The 16756-nt window shown below is 43.5% G+C and overlaps 1 protein-coding gene across 2 annotated transcripts in view; it reads left to right on the top strand.

The window, feature by feature from the left end:
* Positions 1 to 16756, top strand: part of LOC105284420 (heterogeneous nuclear ribonucleoprotein L) — a 156094-nt gene that overhangs the window by 22809 nt on the left and 116529 nt on the right. For both annotated transcript variants that reach the window (XM_026968423.1, XM_026968422.1), the window contains exons 2-3: positions 2959 to 3002; positions 5133 to 5202. In XM_026968423.1, the coding sequence (XP_026824224.1) occupies positions 2959 to 3002; positions 5133 to 5202 (114 nt within the window). The remainder of the gene's footprint in view (positions 1 to 2958; positions 3003 to 5132; positions 5203 to 16756) is intronic.

Genomic DNA, 16756 nt, shown 5'->3' with positions numbered 1-16756 from the left:
CGCGACATCCGACTCCGACATACGACTTATTGTAGAATGCGCCTTATCGTCTGTTTCCGCGATGATCATATGGAAGCGAACGGTCCCGGCGCGAGCGGCCCGGCCGATCTTTTTTTTCGCGCGAGTGGTATCCATTGAGCGCGGAGGAGCACGTGGTTGGTCGCGCGCCAGTGCACAGTTATGTTTATAACAACGTATGACAGATCCCCGCGGTATTCTGCCTCGTAACGGCGATACTATGCGGGAGCTATAAGACGTCGTGACGACGGAGATGTTGGACGCGGTGAATATTCCGCAGTCTCCCCTCTCGGGACTCCGCCGCTTGGCGGTCCGCCCGAGCGGATTCTTACCGTCCGCTCGCGCGTCGTAGGTATTCTTTCTCGGCGGCTGTTCTGCCGTTCGCAAGTTTCGCAAGCGGTGCGGACGCTTGCCGGTCATGCGACGACGAATTAACGCGCGATCGCAAGCGATAAATCATTAGGCATTCGCCGACCGCATTCGAATTTCTCGCTCCGCGTAACAGCGGACGGACGTGTGTCGTTCTGCTTCTAAATGCTTCCTCCGCTCCCGCGCGCCGCAGAGGTTGTCGAAGTGTCCGAACCGGTTTGCGTCCGCAGGTTCTAACAGCTCGAATGTAAATCGAATGCAAATAGAATGTAAAATGGATATAGAAACGTGCTATTGTATTAATTGACGACGATCGCAACGGCGACAAAGATACCATTAATTCCATCTTCACGGAGAAACGTTTTTTTTTTCTCTCTCGAAACAATTTAATTATGATAATCTTAACGCTCCGCTGCTAAGGGTGACATAGGTAATTTCTGTTTCACGTTTTTATCCATATTCAGCACTCGCAGACGCAGACTGTCTTGTAGGAAGAAGAATAGATACTCGTTAAGAGCCCCGTCGTTCATTCATTACAACTTTATTATTCCCGTCCGCGTGGATTTAAAGAAAACGATATTGATCCGATGATACATGCTGATGGCTATAATATCGATAACACAATCGCAATGAAGATAATGGCGCAACGAAGCCAGTCGGGAGAGAAATAAAAGATCCTCGAACTGGCAGCGGGGTTTCCTTATGGAGATTTCCTTTCTTCTCTTGATAAGAGGACACTTAATGGCGGCATTAGACTGTTCCGAGTAAACTCGTCCGTGAGTAAATATTCATGCTCAACGCTCGCAGCTTCCCGGCAAAAAGAGTGAGCGTTCGTGTTAACTCCCTCCGCTGCGTTACGACTTCATTATTCATTCGCGAAGACACTGCACGAAAACGCGATACGAGCGTCGGCGCAAAACCAAATGGCAGAGGCTTTGTCACCTTTCGCCATTGAAGCTAATTTCGTAACCGGATCATTAGCGCGTCTGCAGCTTCATGCACAATCGCTCGAGTCTCGTCACGCTTTTCGTTGTTCACGCTCTCTCACCTTTGATTTGTTCTTCACGTTATATGTCGTGTTTGATATCAGTTCAAACTGGTATTATTATAGATACTGTACCGAGAAATAAAGTTAAAAAAATAGGATTTTACTTGAATGTTTTTAAATAATCGGGATTAGAATTTTTCGAATAATTTATCACGATTTTATTTTTATTCCTTCATTATTCCCTTTATTTTTCTTATTTCTTATTTTATTTTTTATTATTTTATTTTATCCCCGATTATTCCTCCCTTCATGGATTTTTAAGGTGTCAATTAACCGTTTATCGATTAATCGGAAAACACAACTGTCGGGGAAGAAAAAAGATTGCCCCACTTTCTCGGTGATCTGGCTTCGGGTTGTATTGTCAATCGCTACAAATCAGATGCGATCCACGCGGCGTGACCGGACAATCACGTGCTGATAATTGGAATCCGCGCTGGTGCACGGGTTCTGCTGATGCTCCTGCGGAAAATGCGAATGAATTATTTAGCCGCGACAAGAGCGACACGTTAGCCTGACGTACAAATGCGCCGCGCTTCATGTTTTATTCAGCATTCCCGTTGCGCATTACGCGATATGAAGCGGCTAGACGCTTAGGGATTGACATTCGCGCGCACGTGCACGTTGCACGATGTGAATTATATTCGAGAACACAATGGGCAGTCACGTCGCGGTTTACCGCGCGGGATGAAGAATAGATACAAACTTCATCTATAATTCCGCCGCGAGCTTCTCATCGATATATCGATATATATACTTGTGCCTATCCAATCCGGCTTTCACGTGAGCACGTCCTTTTACATCATTTATATTTCTTAATGGAATAGTCTGCAGATTTAAAGAAGTGTGCGAAAAATAATGCTGACAAGTGGAGAAGAAAGTAAAGCTACATAGACATTATTATTTTAAACATCATTGTCAATTTCGTCAAATTTGCTTGTCAGCTGTCAACGCGAGACGATCAGATTGTAAGGATCGCGAGGCTTGTTTTCGTACCCTTCGCCTGGTCCAGATCGGATCCCGAGAATTTACCTAAGCGGCCAATACGTCACAGCTAGCCCGTAAGGTGTCCCGCTGCACTATTTCCGTCGCTTTGGGCGACGGCGTAAAAAGACGGCGTGCACGCATATTAATAGCCTGACCGAGCACGCATCCGTGGTGATGATCGCGCGCACCATCGAAATTCAGCCAAAACCGCCGCGCGAACCGCCTCGCCTTACGCAATTTCCCTTACGCAGTTACACTCCGCGGTAACTGCGTAACACGTGTTGCTCCTGGGTGGGCAACGAGAGAAGATTCCGCTCGGGAAATTTGTACTTTCTACTTACGAGTAGTTTCGAGAGAGAGGGAGGGAGGAGGGAGAGACTCGCGTTTTCGCCAAGAACTTGCCGACCGCGTGCACATGGCAGGGTAAACGATGTCGGTCGAGTAATGCCGTTAACGGCACTTAACTCCACGTGAGTTTGACGAATTAATCATCTGCGAGGGAAAGTTATTAACGACACACTGTTTGCTTCTGATTGCAGAATCACGAGTATGGCGGGTACGGAGACGAGCCACGTCGTAAAAGGTAAGCCGCTTCCTGTTGTTTCCCCTTGTCTGTCATTCTTATCATCGATTTGCGAATCACGAGCGTCTGGACGGTTAGACTGTAGCGGTTTTAATTGAAACGATCATTCAACGATGACTGGTCGTTTATCTTATCGCAGAAGGTTATTATTATTATTATTATTATTATTATTATTATTATTATTATTATTATTATTATTATTATGCAGAACCCTCTATGAAATTAGTTAACCGTTAGGACTCTCACTGGCGCGTCGTCTTGGCTTCTCGGACTATTAATCATGTGCTATCGCGTTTCTTTGATCCATCGACATTTGCATTCAATTGAGCGAGTTTCCTTCGCGCGATCGACGGCGCCATTCCATTGCCTTGTAGATCATTATGCGTAAACGGGCATCAATTGCGTGCAATTCTCTCGCTTGATCTCTGGTCAATAACGCCGTCGATGTCAATATCGCATAACTCTACATGTAACTTGAATTCTTTTGAGATAATGATACGCTCATTTCGCCACGTCGCTTTTTTCATTATTGTGTTATTATACTGTTTATACGTAGTCGTGGGTGATTTAGTGGTATCACGTTCGCTCTTTATTTTCCAACGAAAATGCAAATGCGGCTTTTCCCGATGATATATCGACGACGTGCTGTAAGGAGAACGCTCGAGCGTGGAATTGGGTGCTTGATAAGTGGCAAGACGCGCGACCTGTACATCGCGAGATCGAAAATTAATTAAAACGGCGCAGCAGGCCGTCGAAGTTTCTTCATATCGTCTTAGTGTGTCCAAGTCGCGTAATAATAAGAAGTTAAGCCGAGCATCAAGAATGATTCAACGCAAGAGCGAATGATATCCGCTTCACGAACTTGAGATAACTTCTTTCTAAAGTGAATTCAAGCTTGCGAATCGTTGAACGGTCACAGATGTAGATATCAGCGCTAGATAATCGATAGACAACCACGATAGACAACCGAGAACAGAATAGGAAACAGACACGTGACACGTATCTTTTATTCATGCGTGTTCTATTTCTTTCTCGCAATTTACAATCTTCAAGATCTATGCGTTTCGACAATCAGATGTATCTTGGACGTTCGGAATGTCAAACAGTTTTTTGAAGGCGAGGGTTATCGAGAAAAGAGTCGAGAGTACCGATTTACTTGCATCTGTTCCGAGAAAAATATTATAAATAATACACGAGAATTCCTCACGCGAATAAATTTCGATTAACGTAGATTGTCGCGAGTAATTCAATTTAATCTTTGTAATTGGATCTTCTTTGTCTTAATTGTCTGAATTAACGTCACAACGGCATTCCCATTATTTCGTTCGTGGAAAAGATGCAGGGCGATTGATTTTCCCGAAATGAATGCGAGTCACGAAGAAGAGATGTACACGTCAATATCAGCCGTGAAAAATGTATCGCGCAGCATCCATCACTGGGTCCGCGGTCGCTTCGCTGCGAGCACGTGAGCGCGTCCAAATCTCGGCTGGAGATTACTTCGTTTCGGTTTCCCTCTCGCAGCCGAGAATGCGAGATGTGCCATTTTTTACGTAATAATTCTTCCGTGCCATGTGATGTGCACGTGCGGTCAGCGGTGTAAAAATATTCTCGTGTATTTTGCACGTAAAATATAATCCCTTCGCTCATATATGCAGATTACTGTTGCGTCTCTGTATAAATCAGCTATACAACCCAGCTTGTTATTATCGCGGAAAATATTTCGAGTGTAACGAATATCGAGTGTGACGCGTGCATGTTGGTCAAAATACAAATGATGCGTCGATCTTCCTCAATACGCGCGAACGGAAATGAAGTCGAGATGATATTTCCAGTTTCAACAGATGCAATCAATGATTTTGCACTACGTCAGCAAGCAAGTCCGTCATTCGCTCGACGAGGAATGAATTATTGTTCGCGGCAGTTTTTGCGGACTCGGCGATAATCGAGGTCTCGTTTTCGAGAGGACTTCCATAATTGAATCCTCAAATAATTGGGACATTCTCTCGGTGAGAATAAAAATGAGGAGAATTCTTGATTTCATTTTGCGATCGCGTGTTATTTACGACCAGCTTCGAGCAAAGTTCCCCGCACGATTCTCCTGGAAATAATACGTATCAATTGTTGTTTCAGAGAAGACAATAACAAGCCGAATCACGTCCTCCTCTTCACAATTATCAATCCAGTTTACCCCATCACTGTGGTAAGTCTTACACAATCAAATGAACTGTCATTCTTGTTATTCTTGTGTTCTTCAATTTCGACCGGAAGTTTGAATATATTTGGACAATTTGCAGAATTTGCAAATTGCATAACTGAAATTTATATCTTTAATTTTCTGAATCATGCAAGAGACAGAATAATTGGCAAATTACTTAACTTGAAAGACGGCCAGACAAACCTGATTATAGCGTTCGCAGCGCACGTTAACCGCCAATATCGTTTCTGCCGGGCATATCTTTGTGAGGGATGGTTTATCTTTTTTTTTTACAAGCTCGGCCAGGCAGTTGGGACGGAAAAGTGATGCAATCCCGCGACGTGCACTATAACGGGAATTGAAAATATTGAAGCCAAAGTCACACGGGGAACAAAAGTTGGCAGTATGTCAGCCTCGCAGATTTTACAGGCCGTCGCACTGCATTTTATTTCTGTTTTGCGCCAATAATAGATGAGCTTTGAGCTCTGCCATCGTTTCACTCCGCCGCCCGCCCGCCGGCGGGTCGATGTCATTCGACATTGTTTGCGCTGCTTCTGTCCGCGAGCGCTCGCATAGTTATCCGGTCGCACAAAGCTCTCTTGCTTTCTTGCACCCCTCCCGCGCGATCGTGCCATTAATTAAAGAGCCGACTCGAATCGCTTCTTACCCGCGCGATAATCGTAGGTGCTAACAATAACGCGCTATCGGAGTGCATGGATGAATGTGCAACAGAACAATGCTCGTTGCAAGAATGTCTCGGTCCCGGTGTTACCGGGCCGTTTAATATATCGTATCCGTTATCGATATCGGGGACTTCATTATCGCACCTACAAAGATAGCACAACGAGAAGATTATATAATCCAATAATGTTCTCGACAAACGTGATAATATCATTTGCAGAGAATACGGAGAGAATTCATTGGCAGAAATTATCGTAATATTTTGCCGCGTTTAATGCTAATATTATTTCAAGAACACGTGTATATTATTACGTGTCTATGTGTGAATGATAGACGTATGTGTAGGTACTCGCTGGAACAATTTTTGCATCGGAAAATTTACCGTTAATGTGCGGTAAACGAGGTAAAATGATACGATACGTACATGCAAGCTCCCGTTAATTTCGAGCGTGTCTAAAACGCGACTTCATATTCCATTAAGGGCTCATCTTCTCAATTTAATTAAAAGCTCATCTAGCTAGAGCTTCCTCGAAGGTTTAAGCTCTCGAGCACGGCTCTCAGGCTCTCCTGCTGTTGTTTTCTTTCTCTCTTTCTCCCTGCTTTCTGTGTCTCTCGGTAACGTAATCATTCGTCTAACGTTCTATAATTTACCGTCGTGACATTTACAAATGGATCATCATCTCCGCTATCCATTAAAATAAATTAATCGCAGCTCTTCGTCCGGTGGACTAGTTTTTTTGTTTCCCTTTCGCGGATGAGCCTACGTATATTTAATCAGCAAATGCGCGTCGATATTTCATTTTATCCGAAAACATACTGCGCCGATTCGATTTCCGGCTTTTTCATCCGCCAAGCAAACATTTATTCAACGGGAATGTTCCGCGGAGAGACGCAACTTGTTGGACGGATCTGCAAATGCTTTAGTCGTGTCGTGAAAATCGTCATTTCCGAGGAAAAAAACGTGATTGCGAACGTGGTAAATTTATGAGAAATTTTCGATCTGCCACACAATTACACACAGTTACACACGCCATGACTACGTGTAGACAAGTACAAGTGCATGGACATGTCGGTGGCAGTCGCAGCTGGAAGTAATCGATATAAATCTGGTTTATGCGCTACCAGGGTTCTCCTCGACACGTGATTGCAAGCGAATCCGAGCTTTTACGAGGCGCGAAGTGAATGGAACTTAATATCTAATTTATTGAAGAATTTCCCTGTTGGGGACGCACGATACGATGTATACGATCGCCAGATGACCCACATTTATCATTGCGTGATGTTTATTAGTTCGTTACATTATTGAATTGTATCACACTCCACTCGTATCTTAATATCAGGTGCAACGTAACATGAGATATGTAGAAACATAAAGAAAAAATGTTGAAACGAAAATGTTGGCGCAACATTTCGACAAAAAATCGAACTAAAAATATTATAATTATATACTATAATTGTATGATCAAAATGTTTTAATTTTGTTTGTAATAATTTGAATATAATCAGTTATAATGATAATAATAATTCACTCAGTGATGTGCTTTATAGACACGCTTGGATCACAAAGCTGGATTTGTGTATGTAACTGGAAGGAACACATAGAGCGCAAACGATTAATTCATATAATAATCATGCTTCGTTAATAATCGTGCTTTAATTCATTATGATTCCCATTATACCGCCGAAACTGGTGTAGAGTAATTGAGAAACGGTTGTTTCGCAAACGCCTGTTATTCGCAAACTATTTATAACGAGAGCTCTCTTCCATTGTAATTCCGAGTTACACCTGTCGGTGCAATCTTGCCGCGACTATCCGATTATCCGAAATCGTAAGACGAAACCGAAACGTCTCGCGTCGCAGTGCATCTCGGCACTTGCATCAATCATGTGGATGCGACGCTAATTCGGGTTATTGCGATATCAGATACAATATTGCGAGTGTGTCGCGCTGTGCCACAACGTTGCCAATATTTCGGGCCCGAGGCGCAGCGCGTGGTGGCGTCGGGACGCCGCGAGACGACACACCTCTAGTTTATCGCGATGCACACGTGTCGCGAGCAGATAAACGTCAATGCGGCTAACGACGCGTTCTGTGAATCGCATCGTAACGAAGGAAGCAAGCACGCGAGATGATTGAATAACACTCGCGCGAATTTCACTTTCGTGCCTGTTTAGTCGGAGTGAAATTGATTTCTCTGAATACATGCCGAATGCACTTTGTAGGCGAAATTATTGTTCCCTCAACGGAATTCTGTTCATTTTATTTACTTAATCAAGACACCAATTTTTTTCAGAATAACATGGTGAGATGAAATATTTTGATGTTGAAAATATTGAAACATTTGTATTTTCTCAAATTTTCGTGTTACAATTGCGATTGTTGGCGCGTACAATTTTTTCGGTCTGATAAAATAACAGAAAAAATTGCGAGAGAGATTATCCTGAGATTTTGTTCTCTCATGTGAAATTCGGAGGACTTTTCATTTCACAGCGGCTACACTTTTTGAGGGTGACACGTATCAGGAGTGTATATACCTTAAACGCGCCGTTGGACGTGAATGGCTCGATAAATTATTCAGTATTACAACGTGGTGTGCAAAGCGCAGATATTTCGAGATGCTACGTCCAGTCGCGCGGGAAGAGCTGGCCGGGACATTGACCTTATAAAATACAAACGCTTTGTGTGAAATCGGGGTACACGTGCTGAAACGTAAATCGATCTTTAAATAGAGCTGCACCATGCGTACGCAAAAAGTACGTACAATCGGTGCATTCCGTAATTTGGAATTATAGTAAACATTTTCATTGTATTGTCGCGATTAAAAATTCTCTGCTGGAATGTGCCCGATTTGATTAATTGTGTATGTCATGCAGTCATAAAAGATTTAATATTCAATACGTTAAATGCACGTAAAATTAAATAAAAACGTGATTTCTGGTAACATTGTTGCTTGAGGAACATACAATCGATACATTTCAAGAAAACCTGAATTTTGATGATTACGAATACTACTCGTGCATTATTTATCATTGAATTGAGAATTATATTTCGGATGCGCAAGTTTTACAAAACACATGGGTCACGTTTAAGAGAGCAGTGTGAATAATGGATTTCTCTATTCGAATGGCAGCGCCATGTATGAATTAAATCGGTACGTTTAAATAAATTACACAATATTTCGACAGACAATTGTAGAAATGCGCGGTTATTTTGTTTTACTGCCGGATATTGAATTACAACAAATGGACTGCAGGATCGTTAAATTTATATATGTAGCGCAACTGGATGCGCTCTGCGTCTCCTGTCTGTGTTGAGCAGAGTGTATATATAATCGGTTGCATTTAGCAACTTGTTACATAGAATGTAGAAATAAATTTTCGCACGCTTTGGCTTTGGCAATAACACGCATGATGATGTGCGACAGGCTGGATGTAGATTAATGAAGCAGTTATTTTAGAACGCGATTCCAATCCCACCCGGAATTCGTAACTCAATCTCGACACGTGTTTCTGTCGCGAAATTTCCAAAATTAATTACGGGAATGTAAAATAATCGCATATCATTCGGCGCGTTTCGCGTTTACTTCTTTAGTGTTTAATTTAATTGAAATAAATAAAATTATTAATGAAGGTTCTTCAAAATTTCCGATGTTCCGATATTCCGTCATGATTCGAGGATAATTAATGGCAGTATTTACAGCATTATTTAGCGATGAAATAAAGGCAGTGGCTTTATTGCTTTAATTACACATGTTGGGGTAAATTGAGGTAAACTGTTTGATATCGCGATACAATATTTAATCACGCAGAAAGCCACGTGCGTGTCAGTGCAGATTTTCGAGTTAATTTATATTCCATTGTTATCGTTGCTTCGTTTATTTTCGACGCAATTGAGGAGGGAGTTTCGCGGCGGAAGATGCATATATTCCATTAAAATATATCTATGCACCACATTGGGGAACAATAAAATTGTTCGGTGACGAAGTATGCCATAAACCAACGTTGCCGAAACGACTTTTTCGACGCGCGAAAAACACGACATTTTTATGGCGAACTATTAAGGCTTCGAAAACCTATTTCACTTTAGAGAGAGCGCGTTGAAAAAAAATTGAAATAAAAAATTGCTATAGAAGTTGCAGTAATTTCCGGAACAATTCTAAAAATGCATTGTATTTTTGATAAAGAACCTGTCATAGAGTCATAAAGTTAAAAGCATTCTTTAATAATATCTCATGCATGTCGCTACACGTGTAGCGCTTCTTTTATTGGCTGATAATCCTGGAAAAACGGGGGATAAAGCGCACAACGCGAGATTCCTACGAGACTTCGACGCATTAAAACTTCCGCAGATGTAGATTGAAAATACACGACAGAGTGACTCGGAGATAGGTCAGATTGACTTCAGGGTCGACTGGAAATCTCGCGGGGCTCCGCTCCCGCGAGGACGAAGACTTTTGGCATCGCGCGCTGCTTGGAGCGGGTAAATTTTGGTCCGACAATTCTCCGACGATCGGAGGAAACGGTCCGGACTATCCCTGACGTCTGTGTGCGCTTCGCGCGTGATTTGCATCTTATCGTCACGGTTGCTCGGCGTCTCGTTCGTTCGTTGGCGGTTGCGCGTTCACGTCCGGATAATTCCCAGCTAGATAAACTCGATCCTCGTGACCGAGTGCGGTCGCATATATCCCGAGATGGAGATCCCTCTCTCTCTATTTTACCTCGCGCGAAACTGCGACACGTGGAATTATATTCCCAGACGGGGCGACGAGGCGACAGGAAGTTCCGCGCGCGCGTGCGTAAACGTCTAACGTGTTTAACGTCCACGACCTACTTCCCTTGTCTTCAGAGAGAAAGGCCGCTCACAGAGAGAGAATCATTCTCTCCCTCGTGCTCTCACCTTCGATTCAGGCCTTAATTCGCGCCCCGAAACTTTCCACGAGCGAAATGCGGAGGAGGCCGGACGAACAACCGCGCCTTCTTCGGGATCTCGGTCTAGTCGTTTGTTTTTTCTTTTCTTTTTTTTTCTTCGTTCCATCGCGTTAGATGTGCGCGTCCGATGAACTTTCCCTCGTTTAGCAACGAATTAACCGAGTTTCCGGAGCACGAGAGAACGTCGTCGTCCACATCGTAGGCGGGTGGAATTTTTTTTCCGTCAACGAGCGCTCGTCTCTCGGAGAAATTGGATACCCGGGAGAGCTGCATCCGACTGCGCTCCCATTTGCGCTCCTGTTTTCGCTGCGCCTTAATCCTCTCGCTGTCGCGGAGTTATTCCGATTAGCAAAAGAAGCGGACGAGCTCGAGCGCTGCGCGCGACTTCAACAGGCGGTTGTTGAAAAAAAAATCATGAATGGATAGCTCGTGAATCAATGCTTTGAACCTGGTCGCGTTTATTAATGCAACAATTTTTCCTGGCGATCGTGTGCGGATAGCGATATTGCAACACGAGCGTCAAGCGGCTTTATGTAGCGTTGTATCATTGTCTCGATACGGTCGACGTTCTCGCACGATTAAATCGCGATATTTTCAGCCGCGAATCTGCCGTAGCGCAATGTCCCAAAATAATGGCCACATTCTACAATCGAGAATGAAGCGGCGTGCGCACGTAATAATCTGGCGCGTTCCATCGGAGGTATTTCCATGCGACCTGTTTTAGGAATGTAAATGATAAACTCAACCCTTTGCGAACGAGACGTATTGGGGACGTGGACGAGTCAACGTGGACGGAAACTTCAGTGAAAAAGGCCGAGTGGTATTCCCTTGCCTCTTCTCCCCCTATCGCTTTATTCAACACTATATAAAACTTATTTGACTTTCAATTCAACGATACCTGCAGGCCTTATTTTATCCATAGAATTTCACGTTCCGCTGCATTAACAGTAAAAATTTAACGTTGGAAATATTTCGGATCTGCGGATGAACGTTAAACAAAATGAACGCTATAAGGAAATAGACTCGTTCGGAATCATTAACTGCCTTAAAATTGAGGTGTTAACTGCACCGCTGCCGAAGCGGTGCAGTTAACCGATGCAACCGTGCGTTGTTCCATTTAAAATAGAAATCTGATCGCGAGATCTAGTTTCTGCGAGCGGTCGCGGGGGAAGGAGGGGGCGGGGGAGGCAGGGAGAGTGACCTGGTATATTATCGCCCGGTTTCGATAACTGTTCGACGGTCGCTCGAGGACTTATGCAGCGCAATTATGTTACCGTTATCGGATCGCCGGCTGCGTTTAACCGCGTGTTTTCATTTTGCCAGTCAACATTTGCGCTGCATTGCGTTTCGTTTCGCAGTTGATCGCAAACTAGTCCGACCACTTCGGTCGAATCGCCGCGAAAACGCGAATACCTACTATGTTCGCATTGGAAAAGCGAAAAAAAGAACAAAAAATAGGGAAAATATGCACGTGCCGCCTGTCGCGCCTCGTCCCAGCTGCACGCGATTAAGAGAGAACGTGCACCGTTTTAATTTTTCCATACTGGAATTTTGTTATCGGGTTTTTAATCGAGGACGACAGAGAAAAATGCCGTTAACAACCTATGTGAAGTTGGCCTCCCGACTTTTAAATTATATAAAAATGACATGAGTTCTGGTTGCCCCCCATCGAATTCTAGAGTTCCTTATCGATATAAACAATAGTTCCGACGATTAAAGCCATAAAAACACAAAATGAAAGTAAGCGGGGGCCAACTTCACGATTACGTAACTTTAGATGTTCATAACTTTTTTATCTTAAACTTTAAGGCACTAATTGATAAGGATAATCGATAGAACTCTTTGGGGGGCTACCAGAACTCCCACCAGAACAGCGAAATTAAAAAATAAAAATTTCTCTCTAAGGGACTTAGAAAAATTTTCCGCGCGTCGAAATTTTGAGAGGCTGTAACTTTGCCCTCGTCGATCGCAGGCGGACGATTCATAAGGATAATTTGTAGAACTCTTCGGGGGGTTACTAGAACTCTGATCGGAACGCCGAAATTACGAAAAAAAATTTAATCGGTCTTGGACTTAGAAAAATTCGCTGCAAAAGTTACAGCCTCTCAAAATTTCGACGCGCGGAAAATTTTTCTAAGTCCCTTAGAGAGAAATTTTTATTTTTTAATTTCGCTGTTCTAGTGGGAGTTCTGGTAGCCCCCCAAAGAGTTCTATCGATTATCCTTATCAATTAGTGCCTTAAAGTTTAAGATAAAAAAGTTATGAACATCTAAAGTTACGTAATCGTGAAGTTGGCCCCCGCTTACTTTCATTTTGTGTTTTTATGGCTTTAATCGTCGGAACTATTGTTTATATCGATAAGGAACTCTAGAATTCGATGGGGGGCAACCAGAACTCATGTCATTTTTATATAATTTAAAAGTCGAGGGACCAACTTCACATAGGTCCGTTAACATGCTCATTTTGCCAATCCGTTCTCTCATGAAAACGCACGAAATATTGTTCCAATGGAACTACGAAGGATAGCCTTCACAGGTTTCTTTCTTACTTTCAGCAAGTTTAATGGTAACAAATTTCTATTATACCGGATGCCGTGCGTCCCGACGTCAAGTCCGAAACTACGTTCTGGGCTTAATGGAAGCCACAGATAGTTACGATTCAATTTGAGAATTCAATTAACGCCCTGAAGGGTTACACGGCCGCTGCAGCAAGGGTTTCTCGCCGTACAGTAAATATAACGTGTCCAGACTCGGACTGTGTGTCGCAATTCAAGATAAGAGTAATTCTAGCCGCTGCAGGGCTGTCTAGATTCTCGATGGTCCGGATTGCGCGCGCGAGTATCGCATTGTACTCGAGTGACGTAATGACAGCTAAGATTTCACGGTAGTGAATTCTGCGAGATCTCGACCGAACGCGACCGTTATCTTGAATTCGAGACATTTACAAGAATCTTACAATAATTCACAATGATTTACAATAATCCATCGCTTTGTTTTTTTTTCCAAGACGCTTTGCAGATCACAATATGTCGAAGTACATTGATACGATTACCGATATTTTTCCTCGAGAGAGAAGTAACTTCCTTACGATTCTTCTCTATTGCCTCGCTTTTAATTTGAATTCTTGAATCGCGTGCTTTGTACATGCTTATTCTTATTCATGTCGTTCAATGGCTCTTACCTGGCTTTTCAAGATAGCTATGGCTTTAACGTGAAAAGCTCTCTAGTGCTTTGCATTACGATTCGCTTTTTACGATACCACTGCTCCGCCGTGCCCGCTTTTCTTGGTGCGTTTCCTCGTTTCTCGCGATAACGTTAATGCTCCTGCACGTCGTTAGAAAGCAAACTGTCGTCGGCGGAAACGCGAAGGACCCGACGCGACGCCGCGATGGGCGTCTAGTCGTAGCGGAGAGTATCTTGAAGGTACTCGAAGTATCGTACTTCCTGTCGTACTTCCGGGTCAGTTCTCCGACAGTTCGAAAGTGCGCAGGATGTGCAAAAAGGCGATCGCGGATGTTTAGGCCGCTCCAACCTTTATGCTCCTTCGTTCGCTATCTCGTCTCGTTTCAGCGAACAGCTTTCCGAAGTACTTCAACTTTTCGAATAGCCATCGCATTTTTTTCGCGTAAAACGTGAGTGTTGTTATAATGACTGCCACGTCTGTATTGCAAATTTCTGTATCGCTAGAGTGCTAGTACTTGCAATTTGCAATTTTGCGATTCAATTTCTTTCATAAAACATTTTTATTTTTAAACGTCTTTCTCAAAGCTCAGTAAAAAAATCACGTGGACGCTTTTCGCGCACAAGTGTTTAATGGACCGGTCTGCCGTTCATGCTATAAATCAATTGCAGTCAGTGGGATAATTCATCAGGTAATTCCGATCCAGGCGGCTTTCGATTGCATTTCGTGGCTGATTATTCTGATTGGCAGTGACCGAACCTGTGACCCGCTTCTGTCTACCGATTTTTGACCCGTACAATTTCATGGAAATGACACATGTGCAATTTCCAAAACGCGTCATCAATCTTTCATGACTCGGGGCACGAAATGTGTAGACATGTAGCTGTTATCAATTTCGTTGCGCTAATCGCGTTAATACTTGGATATCCATTAAGCCCTTAATAGCTACAACTGCAACATTAAAAATAAAGAATATAATTTGTTTGGTTTATATAAGTTTCTTCGACTCGCCAATTACGGCATTTTTATAACTCGCGATTCATTTATACAATTGCCCGACATGCTGGCGATGGTCCTGAGCGTTTATCGCGATACTGTTTAACGATGCGTTTAACGGAACGTCAAAGTTCCACGATATTTCGGATGGGCGATCCATTGTCGGAGCGAAGTACAGGTAATCCATGTTTGCCGGAGTCCAGTGGCTTCGTATCTCTCTTTCTCCGGATCGATCATTCGCGTAGCAGGCACTCTTCCTACGATGTGGAGTGCTAGCATTCTCGTCGTTTTAACCACTCACTCTCGCGCTCTCTTTTTCTCTTTATCTTTTTTCTCTCTGTTCCTCTCTTGCGGGGGTGGCTCGCGGATGGGGTGTGGTTCAGTAGGAGCGGGCGAAAGTGGTAGGCCGTGTTTGAATCCATCAAAGCCTGCTCTTTTTCCGACTCCAGTCGATAATCGATAGGACCCAACCCTTCCTCTCGTCTACCCTCGTCGCTCTCTTTCTCTTCCTTTCTCTCTCTCGACCTGGTGTGTCGTTTCCCGACGTCGTTGCCCGCAGGCGGTTGCCTGCGTGCGCCTAGCAGTTTCTTCCTCGCGCACATTGTCCGTAAGATCCGTCATAAATCCAGGAGTTGCGTCGACCTACCCGCTCGCTATCTCGCCGCGCACCGCTCCATGATATATCGCGATAACTTTTATTTACGACGCAACGGTACGTTTCCTCGCCCCCGACCCTTGGAAAATTATGAGAGCGACACGCTGAAAAACTCGCGGCTCCCCCTTCGCGATGCTCAGGTGGTCACGGCTAGTTTCTTTATCGTCCTCTGAAATGCACTGAGACTCGAGATGTCGACGGAAGCTCCTTTTCAATTGTTTTTACTGTAAAACGAAATAGCCTTACGTAACATTTCGAATTTCTTTAGCGAATTTCTTTAGCGAATTTTTCTCTCGCGAAAGATATTTATTTCTTAATTAATTATGATGGCGGTCCAAATAATTAATATTAATTCTTTTGCTTCTTGTTTGGATTGTTTCTTTCTGGATCACGCGTTACGGTGAGTGCACAGAGTATAAGCGGGGATACAGCGGAAATAAAATTACGGATTTAATTGAAGTTAGCTCGAAAAGTTTTCAGGATAAATATCGCTGGCGGACGAATATTACTCTCCATATCGTTAGCACAAATTAAACGTTAATCTTTTAAATACTAATACCGGTGGGATGGTATTATTTAGCGATCTAAATTTAAATATGTTTTTTTTAATACCCTCTTTCGTAGTACCTCCAGCTGCGGTTGAAATCCCGGCGAAAAAAAATGTTTTTCTCCGCGCGTAGCTGATATCGTAAATTTTTTTCTTCTCTTGAAAATGGACAATTGTTGAAATATATCAAGGATTCAACTACGCGCCGGACGTTTCCCGTGGCGCAATTGGTATACGTCAAAACTCAATTTTGTAAGGTCGGGGTTGCCATGGAATCTGAAATTCTGCCACTCCCGCCTCGCGAAATATTTTCGAACGTTTCAGCCGACGAAGTACATTTTGCGCTTTTTGCAAAGAAAACACGATGCAGAAGCAGCTCCAGCGCGGGACCTCCGTTATTCAATACGCTCGGAGTGAGAGGTGATTGGAGGGCGAAACATTTCGGTATTCTCGCAGCGACATTCGTGTCGTGATTTTCTTCGTGCGCACTCCGATATTATTGTAAGGTATCAATTGCTATCCCGGTGTCTACGCTTGTCGGTCAATCGGAAATCTTTCGCTCGCATCAGACC

This window comes from Ooceraea biroi, chromosome 3 (genome assembly GCF_003672135.1).
Source record: "Ooceraea biroi isolate clonal line C1 chromosome 3, Obir_v5.4, whole genome shotgun sequence".
Classification (NCBI taxonomy): Eukaryota; Metazoa; Arthropoda; class Insecta; order Hymenoptera; family Formicidae; genus Ooceraea; species Ooceraea biroi.
This window is presented reverse-complemented; position numbering and strand designations above follow the sequence as displayed.